The sequence below is a fragment of the Ambystoma mexicanum genome, chromosome 3q (assembly GCF_040938575.1).
Source record: "Ambystoma mexicanum isolate Mex_15411 chromosome 3q, UKY_AmexF1_1, whole genome shotgun sequence".
Classification (NCBI taxonomy): Eukaryota; Metazoa; Chordata; class Amphibia; order Caudata; family Ambystomatidae; genus Ambystoma; species Ambystoma mexicanum.
Window position 1 is genome coordinate 277,811,399 of NC_090926.1, and position 12,360 is coordinate 277,823,758.

Sequence of the window (12,360 nt, forward strand, 5' to 3'; positions counted from 1 at the left end):
ATCATTTTTGCCGGCATAGGCAGTTGTTCGTTTCTAGGGTCTTGTTTCATCAGCAAGGGCGGTAGGAAGCCAGGCCCAGTTTCTTAGTTCTTCATCAATGAGTATTTGTTTGGAGCTTTTCGTCGAATCTAGGTACCGGTTCCTTGGTTTGTCCTGGTCGATGGTTATGGTCCAGTTTTTCTGTGGCCCTGGTGCCACCAATTCCTGCTCCAATTTTCTTCAAGGCGTAGGTTTTGTGTGGGAAGTTTATTGCTCGACCTGGTATAGTTCTGGGAGTGCAGATCCTTCCTACAGTTTGTGTTCGTTCCTGTAGGCCTTTGTCGGGACCGACTAGGGTCTGGACTTTTTATTCTGTGCCTTCTAGAGGTGGAATGACTCTTTTCTCTAGACCTTCTTTCTTTTAGATGGTGCAAATCATTTCTTGTATTTAAGATCTTTTGCGTTGGCCTCACCGTGTACCTACTGTAATCTCTCTTTTTTTTCCGGATGTCTGGAGGCATACGTACTCCTGTCCAGAGGTTCACGTCTATACGTTCTCTGGGCATGATTATTTCGTTTAAAGATGTCCTCTTGTTTGCTTTTCCCTGGAGGGACCTAGTTCTTTGGTGAGAAGAGGAATGGTTGAGAGGCGATCGGGGCTATTGAGCGAACGCCCCCTTGACAAGTTTTCCATTCTGTAAGGTCGTAACCCAGGGATCTCAGTTTACTTCTGGCCCCGAGGAGCAGGTGCTTTGTTGCTGCGTGTTTAATTTGAAGATAGACGCTATCGAACGCTTCGTCATCTATGAACTCCACTGTTTGGATCTCATCCGTGTTGATGGCTTTCAATGAGGAGATGTGGTGGAGGAGGGCTAGAGTGGTTTTCCTGTTCAAGATCACTAAGTTATCGTCTTTTAGGATCCGATCTAGACGAACAGGACGGGTTTCCGTAGTTCGTTGGGATCTTGTAATCCTAATTCTGGGTTTCCCCCTGCTTCTTTCGTTGTTCCTCGATTTGCGGGGCGAGCGTTTTCTTGATCTAGTTCGTCTGCGAGGCTTTTTACTACTGCGCTTTCCATCTTGGCTGTGTTTTTCGTGATTTCTTGAAATGTAACGATGGATGTGGCTTCTTGGTGTATCCTGACTTATAGATCTGGTGGCTGCCTGTACTCTGGACCTCCATCTTGCTCCCTCATTTTTTTGATGAATTTCACCTGATAATGACTTTGGTTTAGCTGAGGGATGGGAGTGGTCATTTACTAGCTGGCCACCGTGTCTTTGTTTGGAGTGGGATCTTTTAGATACAGCGGAAGCTGGCAGTTTTCTTCCGTGTTCCTTTCAACGACTTCCCGTTTTTCTCTTCTCAGCGTATGAAACGGGCGTTTCTTTCACCAAAATTGAGATCTTTTTATCCAGTTCCTCATGTTCCGATGAACTGGAGAGATGGACCGCTTTTCTTTTCCCTCTTTGAGGTTGTGTTTTGTGTCACATTTATCATTAGAGAAGCCGTTTCTATTTAGGGCTTCCTCCATCAGATCACTTTCCATCGGAGATGGTTCAGCTTCCCCAAAAGCCAAACTTGAGTTTACTTTGTCCGTTGGTTTTGCTTGTAAATGGCTCTCAAGTTTTAGAATCGTTTTTTTCCCAAAGGACTAGGCTGATTGTTTCATTCTCAAAGTTTCTTTAGGTTTTAAAGCTGTCGTTTGGTTTAGGTAGGCCCTTTGTCGCTCTGGATGGAGAAGTCTGGCACTAAAATTGTGCAGCCAATTTTTTTGAGGCGGGGGGAGGCTGTTTCTTCTTGAGTGTTAGACTACCGAGGACTTTGTCTTCAAGATGTTGTTTCTTGTCTTGAAGAACCAAAGGAGTCAGTCTTTTATGCATTCCTTGTTGGGCCAGGGTTACATTTTTCACTGGTGGACACCATCTTGCTCGATCTTCTAGTCGGCTGTGATGTAATTTCATCTGCGTGAGGGGTTAACTCCGCATTAGGAGTGCCAGTAAAGAAAAACATTTTTTAGGAGTTGGCTGGACATTTGCATCTCGGCGGACACTAAGACTATGTTTTCCTGGGCTTGTGTCTGTGAGGCGACTTCCCGTGTTGATGTGCACTTACTTTCTCTAGCCATGATGAATCCTTCCAGTACTGTAAGCCTTGTCTGTGAGTAGGCCACTATTGTTAGTTGGTCCTTTAGTGTATCATTAAGGGCCTCGTACAACTGTGAAGGGAGCCAGGGCAATGGTTAGGGTTGACATGATTGCCATTAGATCGTTTTTTTTTGTTTTTGTTGGGGGTATCAGATCCCCCTTCGCCATTCCTCTCACTTGATCTTTTCAGGGTTCTTGGGATTTTTGTTATCACTAGAGAGGTTTGTGAATCTTGGTTAACCATGTGTTTTCCCGATGTGTTTTCTGGATATTTACAGAGATCTTTACCAGGACTCTTTATTGGGAGCTCTTTCTGGTTTTTAGTGTGGTCCATCTGTTCTTCTTGGCAAATGGGTTTTTAGAGCCCTGGGGATTTGGTACCTCGTTATTTTCTATTAAAGATCCTGGAATAACTGTTTTGGTGAAAATGGATACTATCTTTGGGAGACTTTGATTTTCCAGAATCAAGTTTTCTTGAAGTAGAAGTGTATTTTCTGGTTCTATAGGTTGCCCCATTGTACAGTTTAATACGCCTTCCGCCTTTGTTTTGGGGGGCCTCCATTTATCTTTTTCCGTGACTCCCTATCATTGGTTGGTTCTGATCGTGGAGTAGAGAAAGACAGGTTTCTTGAGTCAATGTCTTTTTCAATGTCAACTCTAGTTCCTTCAAGTAGGCCTGTCTCTGATATTTCGTCTTCATCTGGCATCAGGAGTTTCCTCTTTTTTGAGAAGAAGAATTGTGAGATTTTCTCAGACTTGGTCAATGTGGTAGAGGTCGTGTCCAGTTTGTTTCCTTTAGACTTTAGGAGCGTGGAGTGTGCTCTGCCTTCATTGTTATCAGTAATGATGACGGGAACGGAATTGATGGATGTTTTTTTCCTTTGGGTCTTTCCCTTCTGGAGTAATGTTGTTTCTACCAAAGGTTGTGAGTTTTTGTAGAGTTAACTTTTTTTGTTGATAAGAATTTGGTAGTCCTTTTAGTGTAGATACGCTTCGATTTCTTATTGCTGGGTCTAGTTTAAATTTTTTTATTATTGACCATTTTCTCTGGCTCATCTTCTGAGGTATAGGCACTTTCCTCCTTGACCTGCCCTTCTCTGATACTGTCTTGCTCAGCGATCAGTTGTAGAGGATCCAGCACTATGTCTAGGATGCCTGGGGGACTTTGCAGATCTGCCCCGCTACCGACTGGATGAATCTCAATTGTAGCCGTCACTGGGGCTCTCTGACCTTGAGCTGGCTCTAGACTTTGTCCCTGGGCAAACACAGAGAGCACCACTTTTGCCTTCGTTTCTGGTAGTCTCGCTTTAGGGGATTATTGTTCATTTAAAAAGGGTCTGGGTTTTGTGTTTTTATCATGTGCTTTTTGTGCTTCAATGGAGGTCATGTCCTTTGTTTTATGCTCTCGATTCCCCTCTGTGGGTCGAGGCGCAGCTAGAACGTCCTCACGCTCTGCTGCCACCTCTGCGACAAACTTGCGCTCCAGCGATCGTCTTTCCTCCATGCATGCTGCGCTCTTCCCCTCCAGTGGAGGGTCCTCTATGTCTGCTATCAAAGGACCGGCGCCGTCTCCAGTCGCCTCCGCGGCAGTTGACCGACCGGTGGGTGGATAGCAGGGGTGAGGGAGGATCTCCAGCAGGGAGGCAGTGCCAGATGGGCCCGGCTGCGGAGTTTCTGCGGTGATGACTTGCTCAGACATTCCACTCGGTTCGGGTAGCCGCACTGCCTGGTCCCGCAGCGGAGAAGCTCCGAAACCCACCAAAGCCTCGAGGTAGGAGTCCTCTGTAATGTACATTATTTCTGAGACATTTTTGCCCATTTGATCTTGCTGGGCACTAGGCTTTTCCTTGGCTCGTTGCTTTGTGTGTCCATGTGGAAGTTTGTTTGTACTGAGGACATTTTGGATGATGGGCAGTGTTTTTTCTAATATGCATGATTTTGTTGATGACTCCCTAAGGTGGTCTGTAGGGTCTCGAGAGTGGTTTAAATGGGGAGGCCGGGAAACGCCTTGTCCATCATTTTGCAAGAGTGTGACGTCCGCTCAGTTGATTTTTGCAAGAGGATAAGGATTTTAATGGGCTCCGGTGCACAAGGCCACTATCTTCACTCCTAGTTCGTTGGCTTCTTAGCCAGTGGCCCTCCTCCTGGCGCGACTGGGTGGACATTTTCCTTGAAGTTTCCTGGTGTATTACACTACAAAGGGAGGGGGCTGCTGACTGCGAGCACCTCAGCGAGCAGCTCTGCGGCCGCTGCGCGGCTCGGTAAGGCTCTTAAAGGATTTCACGGCCACTACTCAAAAAGGTAGAAACAGGAAACAGACTGCTCAGGTGCTTGCTCTCCACAGACTGCGAGCGCCTCAGCGACATATTGTTAATCGCTTAAGTGCTATGGATATGGGCCTCTATGTCTTCAGCATTCCGGGTGGAATGCTAAGGATCTAGACGTTCACATTGTTCAGCACCTGCTATTCAAGGGGCACAGCACCACAACACAGTATTCCTGCTGCACATTAACAGTTAAAGAGGAATCCTCCCTAGGATACCGCATCATCTAAGTTAGTTTAGGCCGCTATTGCGGATGCTGTGCGAGCAGCAAAGGGAGAACCCACAGTGTAATGGCTACCCTCCTGGGATTCATCAGACCACAAGAAGTGCTAGGACTCTTCCCTGCACCAAGTCAAGTAGTGGTAAGCTAGATAAATGTTATGGTTACACGCTATAACATGTGTCTTTTTTTTTCTTTTTAAGTACGGAAAGAACAATTGGCACATGCTTACCTTTCTAAACATTAGTTTTGTCATGACTTACACCGAATTCCAGTGGGATGAACAAATATATGTCGACACTGCTAGTGTGCTCATACGAGATCATATTCAAAGTAGGTGCAGAACATGCTATATCAACAATGGATGCATACATGTCTGGTGACAGCGACAGACCCTTAAGCATTAATCCCCAGGCTTGAACCATCTGCTCTGCCCCATCTTCTTGCGTCCTGATCACTACACAGGGATGGCTGTATTTCTTTGTGAGGTCACCTATCCTTACCATGAAGGAGGGCTGCAATGTTAGGAGGAACAAAGGCCACACTGTAATAGGTCATACTATGCTGCACAGATTTAGGGGCTGACCCTTCAAGTCATGGCCTTCTTCCAGTGATCTTTCTGCCTGTTCCATGGCTCCTGCTCAGGGTGACATCAATGCAAAACTATCTTCAAAGACAGGCTGCAAAATCTGGTAGCAAAATGGGCCTGACGGAAAGGTGCTCCTGTTTGGGGAGATAGAAGCTTGTTATATTATAGCCCTTGCGACTAAGTGGCCATGTTATTGAGGTGGGCCAGATATTCTGTCATCCACTTGAATACACTCACAGCTGCCAAAGTGAGATGTGACAAAATTAATAAGTGCTCGCCACTGGGGATTGCTGCTGTTTGGTGGGTGCTGAAGGCAGTTTCCCACCAAAACCTATGCTGCAAGTCTCTTCAGCATCTTATGGGTTTCACTGGAAGATTGCAGTAGTGGGTAGGGCAGTGATTGTCTTGGATAATGAATTATGGATCTGTGTAGCAGAGATGTAGTTTTGAATGCTAATGCAGTATTCAGGAAATGGATGGGGGAAAACAGGAAAGGGGGAAAGCAAGGAATGCAGAAAGGAAGGGAGAAAGCAAGGAATGGAGAAAGCAAGGAATGGATAAAGCAAGGAATGGAAGAAAGCAAGACATGAAGGGAGAAAGCAAGGAAGGTTGGAAAGAAAGGAAGGGTGGAAAGAAAGGAAGAGGAAAACAAGGACTGGGGAGAGAAATTAAGGGGGAACAGCAAGAAATTGGGAAAGAAAGCCAGGGAGAACACAAGGAACGGTGGAAAGAAAGTAAGGGGGAACAGCAAGGAGGAGAAAGAAAAAAGAAAGAAAGAAAGAAAGAAAGAAAGAAAGAAAGAAAGAAAGAAAGAAAGAAAGAAAGAAAGAAAAAAAAGAAAGAAAGAAAGAAAGAAAGAAAAAAAAGAAAGAAACAAAGAAAGAAAAAGTTTTGACATCTTTACCTGTGCTGTAGTCAACGAAAAGGAAGCACAGTTCCATATCATACGATACTTTATGTACCATTCCCAGATGGAGTGCCTTGCTGACCTGTTGAAGATAATCTGCTATTTTGGGCAGATGATCCTCAATGCCGGTTAAACCTCCGATCTGAAGCTGGTGAACTTCCTGAGCTGCGAGACCTTCCTGTATGTTGTGTGAAGAGAATAACAGACAATAAAGGCCCTCTGAAGCCTTTTCCCCTCAAAGAACACAGTTTAGAACGCTTATCTCTCCATAAGATAATAGTAATCAACATCCTGTCAATAACTTCCTTTCAACAAACAAATATTATGAATTAGTAGAACATAACCGGGGCAGCAAGCAGCGAAGGTTTGTGTAAGATCGTATAAAGCAGTCACACTAACACCAGAAACGCCTGCCCATTGTCTACATATAAAAAGGTTACTTACCTTAAAAGTGTTTTGCAGCTAATTTGTTATAGATTTGCAACACACAATCCTTCAATAGAGTGACTGGGTTACAAAATGACTCCATATGACATCCACCTGAAGCCACTATGCCACACACAAGAAAGACCTCTTCATATTGCTCTTCTCTCGCTATGCAGCACTGATGTGATGTTTTAGGATTACTGAGTATACAGTTTACAACACCTTATCTCGCAGGGGGTCACAAGTGAATCTATAACATTTCTCAATCTGTAAAATGACAAAATCAGGACCAGCAAAATTGTTAAAAATAGAGACAGACATGTTACTAGGACCAAGGGCAGAAAGCAAAATGCTAGAAAGATGGCAAGAAATCCCACGTCAATCTGAATTTCCTTTAAAATAGTACCCGGAATGGAAAGTTAGATAAAAACATTGGCCTAAAAATGTATCGTTTCAAAGACACATGGAGAGATACCTTTGACAGTTCACACAGAAATGCTTCCTACATAGTAAAAAGTACAAATTATTTATCATAGTAAAGCTTTTACAATTAGTCCATAGTTCCCTTTTCTCCAGAGTAATGGGTCATCAATTCCAAAAAGGATCCAATGATGGATCGGCAGAACTACTCTTCTTCATTGACATACAGGATGGTACAACTTTACTGAACCAGTTCTCTTCATCCTCATCCGTCTCCCTGACTCTAGAACTAGTGACATAGTGCAAGCACAACATAGACCTTTGGAAAAGATTGCCTGACAAAGGTAGGATTTACAGAATCTCATAAACGATCCAAGCCACCATTGTCAAGAAGTTAGACCAATGGTTGCTTGAACCCTCCCAGAATAAAGGCACAGCTAATGATGTTTTGCAAATGCTACAGAGGGATCAATGTTGTCACCAAGACAGATGCTCGCCCCATACCATGTGCTCACAAGCGGCTCTGCTATAGGTAGCTCACTACACGGGGACCTCCGTTTTGACCATGTGGTACTGGCAAATTCCCTTAATTCCTGCAGACAAGGAGGGGAATTCATGCTCTAACCCAGACGGCTTGTAATGGAGCAGGATAATGCTCCTTAGCTTAGAGACAGCATCTGGCACAATTCAGGGGCTGGTGAATCATGTGCTCACTCCATGTAATGATTTCTGTGTCACCTACATTGATGACAATGCATTCTTCTGTGCCACCTATGCAGAACCACTGAGCACCCTCCAGAGAGGCAAGCTCACCATCAGGTCGTCCAAATACCACAATGAAAAAGCTCTTCAGTCTACCTTTTAGTCGAGTAGTCCGGACTCATTAGACTAAGATTCAGATGACTGGACACCACCTACTTAACCGGACATGCGGGAGTAGGATTGGGACACACTGGGCATTTGAGAAACCTTGTGACCAACTACGGCACCAAGGTGTTGGTCCCTGTTGGAAAAGATTCTTCTTTTTGCTGCTTTTCCTCACATAGGCCCTCATTACGACCCTTGCGGAAAGTAACTGACATGACCGCCATAGCGTAAATAGCGTTTCCGCCACTGCACGATGGAGGAAAGTGCGGTTAATTCTGACCCATTGGGCACGAGCATTACGCCATGGCGGAAGTGCAAAGTCCACGATGGCGGAAATGACCCCAAAACACCCCTTACCGCCGTCGTACGTCGCCCTAGGTGCAATTTCGCCACCCATCTTAGCGGTCACCGTAATGAGCGGTCAGCGCAAAATACGGTCACCGTAAATATACGGAAACGGAAGTAAAAACATGGGGCCGGAACGGGAAACAGCATGCCGTACACCTATAAAATCAGAATCCCAACACAACCATAAAAAATCCGACCCTGAGACACATCCCAACCCGTTAGCCACCCCATTTAAAAAAATAAATATGGGAAAAGTTGCTAAAAAAGCGTGCGACCGCAAGCGGCAGGTCCACTTCTCCCACGAGGAACTCACCGTGCTCACAGAGACCCTCCAGGAGAATGCTGCCGTCGTCTTCTCTACGCAAATGACCAGGACGGCACTTGCGAACAAGAAGGCCATATGGGCGCTGGTGGCACAGCGGGTAAGTGCGGTGGGGACCGCACCCCGCAACCCACAGCAATGCAGAAAGCGATGGGACGACCTACGGATACGCGTCCGGAGCATACTCTCTGCCAACCGGAACATTGCCACAGCTACCGGGGGAGGATCGGAATCACCCATCAAGTTGACCCCCTGGGAAGAAATCTGTGCCTCCACCATTGGAATGGAGAGCATAGAGGGAGTCGGAGGGATGGAGAAAGGAGTGCAGACATCAGAAGAATCAGGTAGGTGGCCCAAATAAAACTATGCCAAATCCACAATTACCAACCATGTGAAGTACCATGTGTCCCCATAGTGCAATAGAAACACATGTCCAGGAGAACGACCACATACATTGCCATGACAGCGCCCCTTAAAAGTCAGATTAAATAAATAAATATTTAAAAATCCCAAAAACACACTCTACATGTGCAGCATGCACACCCTAACTGCAGACTGCAAAATAACTGCATCCCCAATGCACACAAAAATGAGACCACCTCCAAGGCCCTGACCCAAATCACCCCCAGGTACCACCCCAATGCATGTGATACAATTGCCATTACAATTACCACAGACCCATGAATAACGCTCGCCCTCCTTTACTCCACCACAGGGTCCGATTCCAACGACGAGCTTCAGGACACCCCTACCAGCACACCTGCAAAGAGGGCCAAGACCAACGGCCAAAGACCCTCCACCTCAGCTGCACGGATCAAGACACGGCAGCTGCACAAATCGAGTGGCAGCACACTGGAGGGGACTCCAACAGGCACCCCAGCAGCCAGCATGTCCACAACAGCAGCACCACAGGTCCCCCCAATGGATGCCACAGAAGGCACTGCTTCTGGTGGCAGCAGCACCCTAGGTGACACTGCATTCATGCCAGCATGCTCCGACACAGAAAATGGTGCTGCCGAAGTAGGACACATCCATGACCTGTCTCAATCCCCCTGTTTGTATCATCCCGTACACCATGAGGAAACCACGCAGGGGCACCCACAAGACGACGACTGGCCAACCCCCACAAGGCCTGTTGCAAGGCAACATGAGGCGTCCAGCCCCTCTGTGACACCACCGCAAATGGGCATGGCCCAGCAGAGGCAACAGTCCCTCGAGCAGATGATAGTGCAACAGCAGCAACTGGCCACGCTCCTCAAGGAGCATGCTGCTGAATGTGGGGGTTCTAAGGCAGCCATTGAAACATCTACTGAGACACTTAGGGCAGAAATGGAGAGAAGTACCGAGAGCCTGAGGGGACAAATGGAGAGAAGTACCGAGAGCCTGAGGGGACAAATGGAGAGAAGCACCGAGAGCCTGAGGGGGGAACTGCATGCGACGTCCAAAGACGTATGTGGCGAACTTGCCGCTGTGCGCCGTGTGCTCACTGAGCTCTCACAAACCCTTAGGGACATGCATGGACGTGAACAGGCAGAGACATCATCCGTTGCAAGTTCCGTCCAGGGCAGCCCCCAACGTAGATCTGGGAGGAACCGGCGCTCCACAGGCAGGGGTGCCCCTGATACCCGGAGAGGGGGCTTGCAATAGCGTCTGCCCACTGACAATGAGCGTCATTGGACACTGGTGTTCGTGGGGGGGGGTAGGAGGGTGGAGGGGGTGTGTTGTGCTTCTTTGGGTGGCGGGTCGATTGGGTGTGTAATGTCATTTCACATCTGCAATACAATTCTTCATATTCATCCAATGAGATGTGTGGACATTGATCTCTGTGTACGAGGCCTATCTTGGCGTACAGTCCACATTGTGCACGTTCCAGACACACACAGTGCCACAAGTCCCGTGTCCATGTAACAGCCACCAGGCGTGAGTGCTAGAAGCATGCATCTATGAGATTCTGACGTAATTCACGGGCCTCCTGTGCCTCGCGGACCCCTTGAGGTGCTGCCACATCCCCACCCTCATCATGACCATCTTCAGGTGCTAGCAGTTCTGCGTCGGGGGGCATGGCCACATTCCTACGTACGCACATGTTGTGTAGCATGACACATGCCATGACCATCTTTGCCACCTTCTCATGGCGGTACAGGAGTGCCCCGCCAGACCTGCTGAGGCAGCGGAAACGAGCCTTCAGTAGGCCGAATGCCTGTTCTATGACCACACGGGTACGTGAGTGGGCATGGTTGTAGTCCTCCTCATGCTGGTCCTGTGGGTTCCGGATTGGTGTAAGGAGCCATCTCTTCAGTGGATACCCGCAATCACCTGTATGTGGACAACAAAGGATGTTTGTGGAATGTCATTGCTACGTACGCACCCCCCCCCCTTCCTGCCAGGTCATTCACGCATCACCTACCCCACATACTCATGCATTAAATGAGACTCACCGAGTAGCCAGGATCGGTGCCCTGCGTGTCGCTCCATGTAGCGTGGTATTCTAGAGTTCCGCAAGACCATAGAATCATGTGTTGATCCTGGAAATCGGGCAGAACAATGTGTAAAGATCCTGTTGGAGTCACACACCATTTGTACATTGATAGAATGATATTGTTTCCGGTTGCGGTACTGGGCCTCCATGGCATGTGGGACAACCAATTCCATATGGGTGCAGTCGATGGCACCAATGCAACCCGGTATGCCGCCAACTGCATGGAATCCCACTTTTGTGTTTGTAAGCTCCTGTTCCGAGCGTGGTAAAGTGATGTAGTCGTCTGAGTGCTTCAGGAGGGCATCAAGCACTTGGAATAGTGTCCGTGAGAATAGTGGCTGTGAAATGCCATGCAACTGTCCGACTGTGTGCTGGTAGGTGCCTGTGGCCAGGAAGTGGAGTACAGACACCACCTTCAGTAGGGGTGGGATGGCGGTTGGGCTATCTATCATGCTGACAAGGTCAGCGTGTGTCATGTCGACAATGGCGGTTATGGTGTCCCGGTCCAAACGGTAGAGGGTGTGCATCTGCTCAGCTGTGAGGTTGAACGGATTAGCTCGAAGGCGTGGGATTGCGGGCTGCCTGCGTGGTGGTAGTGGCTGTGCTGGTGGGGCTTGCTGGCCATGCCTTGCCCTCCTCCTCCTCCTTCTCCTCCTCCTCCTGCGTCTCCTCTGTGCGGCCGGTTGTTGTAGTAGTTGGCGTTCGTCTTCTTCTTGAAGTTGGAGTACTTGCAGTGCAATCAGGTCCCCCAGGCCCAACATCGCTAGTCCTGCCGGTAGCATTCTGGAGTGGGTGTGGTTGGGGGAGGGGGTTGGGTGTGCAATGTATGTGTTTTCAGGCTGTATAGCCTTCACCTGTGGTGATTCATTCCACCTGTGTCAGCTGCAATGCCTTTCGTGCGAGCACGTCCCGCACACAACGCTGCAATTCGACGCATGGCATCTTGCATTTACATTCATGTTTTTAATCCCGATGGCAGTGAAATATTGGTTTATATGTTAATTCTGCTATGGTCCCATTGTTTCACATACTATATTTGCATTCGCGAGCAGACTTGTGAAGGGTCAGTGGAATGTAGTACTCGATCAACGGTGGACCCTCATGCAGCACTGTACCGACGTTCACCGACGGCGGGGAGTCCCATCAGTGATTGAGGCCAGTTACCATTTTCACACACAGCCGCACTGCATAGATGTATTTGTGAATACAAGCGTTCACAGATGCCTTTTCGACGTGATGTTGCAAATTAGGAATTCGAAGGACAGCGCTTTCGGTTTTCAACTAGTGGCGTGGAGACGCCCACAGGTCTGACTGGAAATGTAACGTTCTATTGT

The 12,360-nt window shown here is 47.7% G+C and overlaps 1 protein-coding gene across 3 annotated transcripts in view; it reads right to left on the reverse strand.

Moving 5' to 3' along the window:
• LOC138582453 (E3 ubiquitin-protein ligase DTX3L-like) overlaps positions 1 to 12,360 on the reverse strand; it is a 484,811-nt gene that overhangs the window by 138,858 nt on the left and 333,593 nt on the right. For all 3 annotated transcript variants that reach the window (XM_069653761.1, XM_069653759.1, XM_069653760.1), the window contains one exon: positions 6,162 to 6,342. In XM_069653761.1, coding sequence (XP_069509862.1) covers positions 6,162 to 6,342 — 181 coding nt within the window. The remainder of the gene's footprint in view (positions 1 to 6,161; positions 6,343 to 12,360) is intronic.